Below are 4740 nucleotides of genomic sequence, written 5' to 3'. Positions count from 1 at the left end.
CTGGGCGGCTCGTCCTTCTTAACCCCTGTGTGTTTATTCTGCATCTCTAAATGTCGTTGGTCTTGTTTGCTTTAACTTCAAGTAACAGGGTGCAAACTGCAGCCTTTGTGGCCGGGTGATGATGCTGGAGGGCTGCCGCGCTCGCTGCAATCAGAAAATCTTGGCGGGGGGGAGGGAGAAAAAGAGAAGTCTGCTGGGTGAGCCCTGATTCCTGGCAGATGGGCTGCAGGTTGCACGTCCCCTGGGTGCTGGCTCCTGCCTGTCCCCGCCTGCCCACTGCCAGGAGTGTGGAGCTGACCTCGGGTGGTGGCAGGAGCTTCCCCAGGCAGAGGGGTTTTAGCAGTCCAGTCCCTTCTGCTGGGTGCTCGCACCGTTGGGGACTGCGGCGGTGGTTTAACCTTGCGCTGCTCCTCTGCAGATGGGACACGTGGGACAAGGTGCCTGGAGAAAGGCAGGTGGGCCGGGACAATAACGACATCTCCCGGCCTCGTGATGCAGGTGAGGGGCAAGGAGCAGCTGTGCCCTGGAGTGGCAACAGGAGGCTGGAAGCAAAATTATAGCTGAGTGGTGATGCCACGGGGAGAGTCCGGATGCTTTCTCCCCCCTTATGGGCCTGGAGTGAGGAGCCTCGTTCTCTCCTGGAGCGGTGCATTTCGGGAATGACGGCTGCGTTGGCTTGAAGCCCATCGCAGCTATGGTTGTGAGTCAGAGGAGGGGGATTTCAAAAGCCCTTCAGCTCATCTCCCCCATACGCTGCCATAGCTGGTGACAGAGCTTCCCCTCCCCGGTGACGCAGCCTTGCAGCCTGGAGCCATCCTTCCCACCCAAGCAGGTACCGGGGGCTCCTCGGCCAAGCGCGCGGGGGCCAAGAGGGCCCTGGGTGCTGGAAATCCTCTTCCTTCCCTCCCACTGCTTCTGCAATACTGCTGTGGAGTCCTGATGCGGTCTGCGCCACACTTTATCTCATTGATAACAGAAAACCATGTGCTTCCAGTTCGTTAGCGAGCAGCAGGACGGTGATAAGGAGCAGGGTATGGGGAGGTGTCTTCACGCCGGGCAGTGGTCGCGGGGGGTGGGTGATGTCCCGCAGGGAGCGGCCTCGCTGGCTCGTCCTTGTGGAGATGGGCTGTGGAGCAGAATCAGACGCTCCCTATTTACGGTTCTTCAGAGCAACATTTGGGAGGCACTGCTAGGTCGCTGTGCACACAGCCCACAGCGGCGTTTGAGCCTCAGCTGAAGTTGTTCTGCTATTCACAAGCAGGGATTGCTCTTTGACTGCTCTGCTTGGAGGTAAAACACTGCTGTGGCATCACGTATTTGTCACCTTTGCCAAACGGGGACACTGGCAGCAGTGCTGCTCTCTCCCACCCCGACCTGCGGTGCTCCGGGCTGGTGCTGGTACCTGCATTCAGCTGCCGCTGCCCGACCTTGGACATGATCCTTTCGGGGCATGAGTAGAAGCTGGTGGTTGAGATCTTCTGCCAGATTTTTTTTCTTGTTGAGATTGATCCTGAATTTGCTCTCGCCCGTCTCAGAACAGTGCTGGAGTGGGCAGCGGCGTGATGAAGGGGAAGGGGCCTTGGGAGGTCTCTAGCCCAGCCCCTGCTAGGAGCAGATCCTTTAGACCAGGTCGCTCAGGGCTACGTCCAGTGGAGATTTGGGTATCTCCAAGGACAGACTCTGCACCCTCTCTGGCCCCAGGTTCAGTGTGTCGCCACCCTTGGGGTGAACGTTTGTCTCTGATATCTAAGCAGAAGTTCCTTTGCTGCAGCTTGTCCGCTGCTTCTTGTCCCGTCAATGCAAAACTTCGAGGAAAGTCTGGCTCCGTCTTCTCTGTAACCTCCTGTTTGGTGTCCGGAGATGGCAAGAAGATCTCCCTGAGAAACACCAACTTCTCCTCGTATGTCTTACCATGTGCTCCAGCCCCTGGACTGTCTTGCTGGATCACTCTGGTGTCTCCGTGCCTTTCTTGTCCCGGGGAGCCCAAACTGGACGCCAAGTCTCAGGTGTGCTATCGCGGGTGCCAGGCGGAGGCGTGGGATCCCTTCCCCGGACCTCCTGGCTGTGGTCTTGCACCTCCCAGGAGGTGGTCAACCACCTCCACTGCAGGTTTGTGCCACCGATTCCCCTTCAACTCGTCTACCAGCTTGCTGCAAGACTTTCAGCAAAGCTGCTTTCTAACCTCTGGGGCACATCCATCCCAGGTGCAGGGCTTTGTATTTGCCTCTGTTGAACTTTCGGGGCTTTCCTGGTGCCTGGTGAGGTCCCTCTGAGGAGCAGCCCTGCCCGCCAGTATACCAACTGCCCCGCTGATAAAGATGTTCAGCAGTTTCGGTCCAGATCAAGGCTCCAGACATCTCTTTGCAGAGCTCAAAATGGGTAAGGAATTAGCTTTACCACCCAAACGGGGCGAGTGCCAAGGGCTGGGTGCCGTCGCTGTTCATGTGCTGCTGTCAGAAGTAGGCTCAGCTGGCCCGAGAGCCTCTCCTGGGTCAGGAGAGCTCTGCGTCCTCTGGGTTTTGGCAGCAGCGCATGTTGTTATGTGGAGATAATCGTACTACGGTCACACCAACATCATATGTACCCGGGATCAGCAGTTATCTTGGCCTGAGTTTGAAAAACATCCAAAGGAGGGTAGCGCTGTCCATGTGCTCGGTGAGTCTTTGAGCCGTGCACAAATAACCTTCTGTCTTGGCTCCTGGCTGCCGGAATCCCCCTGTCCCTCTTACAAAAGTCGGGTGCTGCTGGAAGTAGCTTTTTCTTGTCCTCCTGGCATGTGATCCCCGTGCCGGACGAGACAGGAGCCAGCCCTCTGCTCGCAGAGCGGCTCGGCCCATCTGGGTGCCGGAGGGATGCCAGGACTTGGCGGGGAATGCATATTAAAAACACGCTGCTTGTCTAATGAAGTTCAGCTTCAGGTTCAACTGCAGCTCCTTTCCCTTCATCTGTGCTTGAGTCCTGCTGCTGCCTAATCCGTTGGGAGCGAAGCTGCCGTGCTCCATAGGGAAGGGGTGTAGCGGGGGGTGTCACCGGTTCAGCCACGTTTGGTCTTTTTGTGGACCCCCATGGCTAGCAGAAGGAGAATTTCCCCAAAGGGCTGGTCCTGTCTGAGGTCTTGGTGCCTGAGGTGTGAGACCAGGCTCGAGCAGGGGACATGAGGACTGTTTCCATCTCGTTGCCTTGATCTTACCCTGGACGTGTGGCATCTAACGGGAGCCTTCAATCTTTGTGCTTCCTGAAGCCAGGTGGAGGTGGGTTCCCTTGCAAGGTCTCAGCTTTGTCCCTCCCAGGGTTTCAGGGCGAGGACTGTGTCCGTCCCCCCTCCCCAGGACGGCCGGGCCCTGGCTGGGACCTCCGCCTGCCGCCGGAGTGGCTGGGCACCAGAAGTCCCTGAAACAGGCAGTTCCTGCCTCCAGCTCACGGCTCTGCGTAAGCTCCCATCTGCGTCCCCCGGGGAGGTGACAGCTTTGGGTGTGCCCGGCCCGTAGGAGCCCACGGTGGTCTGCTCTGACTGCCAGAAAAGTCCATCCGGGTCCTTTCCAGGGGGATTGTGGATCATAGACCAGGACCAGGCTGGTCTTGGCAAACCCATGTCCAAAAACTGCTCCATGGAGCACCTCATGCTCAGCCCTTCCTCTGGGCAGATCCACAACCCCATGGCTCCCTTGCCGGGGACATCCCTGCCTGCCGTGGCTCAGGCTTTTGGGGACAAAAGGGCACCAAAGAGGGTTTGAGAAGCTGGAGCAAAACCCATCTGCAGGTCAGGCAGTGAATGAGAGCGTGGAGCAGACAGAGAAATGGGAAAATAGGTCAGGCTGCAAACACAAAGGGATATTCTTCATCTGCAGTGACGTGCGCTGCTCCCGACTGCTCTGGCCTGCACGTTCCAGATGGGATCGGTGGGGATTAAGGCAGCAGGGGCTCGATCTGGGATCTGCCAGCAGAGAAGGACCGACGTGTTAGGGCCCCGCTGTTGCTCGCCATCCCTCTTTTATTGTCCAGTTCTTTAGCCTGGCAGCTGGGTAGGGATGAGGCTCCAGAGGGGAAGATCTTAATGTTGAGAAATGGTGTTTGGGCTGTGCTTAGTGCCAGTGCTGCTCGCACCCTTGTGCATCCCTGTGTTTCACAACAGCGGAGGGGTGACAGCAGCTTGCCTGCACTGCCCGGCTGGAGGCTGGCTCGGCTGCAGCCCAAACCCTTGTCTGCATCGGCCGGGAGACAAGAGGCGCCCCAAATAGTCCAAAAACTCCCGTGTTAAGCAATTGTGCTGCCAGTAACAAGCCAGCGTGTTTACTTTTTTGTGACCAGCAAAAGGAGAACCTGCCTCCTCAGAGGGACATGCAAATGCTCCTTCCCAGCATTGCGCTGGGGCCAGCTCGGAGAGGCACTGGTGTCCCCGAGGCTGCATGGGAGCAACGTGTCCCGCTTCCTCTTGTGTGCGCTGGGTGGCAGCCGGCCCAGCCGTCGCTCTGGTCCTGGGTGCTTGGAGGGAGATGAACCTGCCGATGTGCTCGTATCCCTGGCTGGGAACCACTCCCATGGAGTAGATGGCCAGGTATGCAAGCTGAGGGATGGCCCCGGCAGGTCTTGGTGTGCTTGTGACCGCGGAGCTGGCGCTTTCTGTTCAGGGGTTCTGTCCCTCCCCAGCTCCAGGGGACTGTGGAACGTGCTGCTCGGCGCGGGTTTGCTGGCTGCACGGTTGCTGCGTCAGGGTGCCATGTTCCTCGGCCGGAGGCTGTT

At 58.3% G+C, this 4740-nt stretch overlaps 1 protein-coding gene across 1 annotated transcript in view; it reads left to right on the top strand.

Annotated features, from left to right (window-relative positions):
• Window positions 1–418: 418 nt before the first annotated feature.
• CLCN7 (chloride channel, voltage-sensitive 7) overlaps window positions 419–4740 on the top strand; it is a gene marked incomplete at its 5' end in the record, with an annotated part of 17534 nt that continues 13212 nt past the window's right edge. The window contains 2 exons of the mRNA XM_009579344.1: window positions 419–498; window positions 4359–4555. Coding sequence (XP_009577639.1) covers window positions 419–498; window positions 4359–4555 — 277 coding nt within the window. The remainder of the gene's footprint in view (window positions 499–4358; window positions 4556–4740) is intronic.

The sequence above is a fragment of the Fulmarus glacialis genome, unplaced genomic scaffold, assembly GCF_000690835.1.
Source record: "Fulmarus glacialis isolate BGI_N327 unplaced genomic scaffold, ASM69083v1 scaffold22556, whole genome shotgun sequence".
Taxonomy (NCBI): domain Eukaryota; kingdom Metazoa; phylum Chordata; class Aves; order Procellariiformes; family Procellariidae; genus Fulmarus; species Fulmarus glacialis.
Note: the sequence above shows the minus strand (reverse complement) of the source record. Positions and strands in the feature narration are given on the sequence as shown.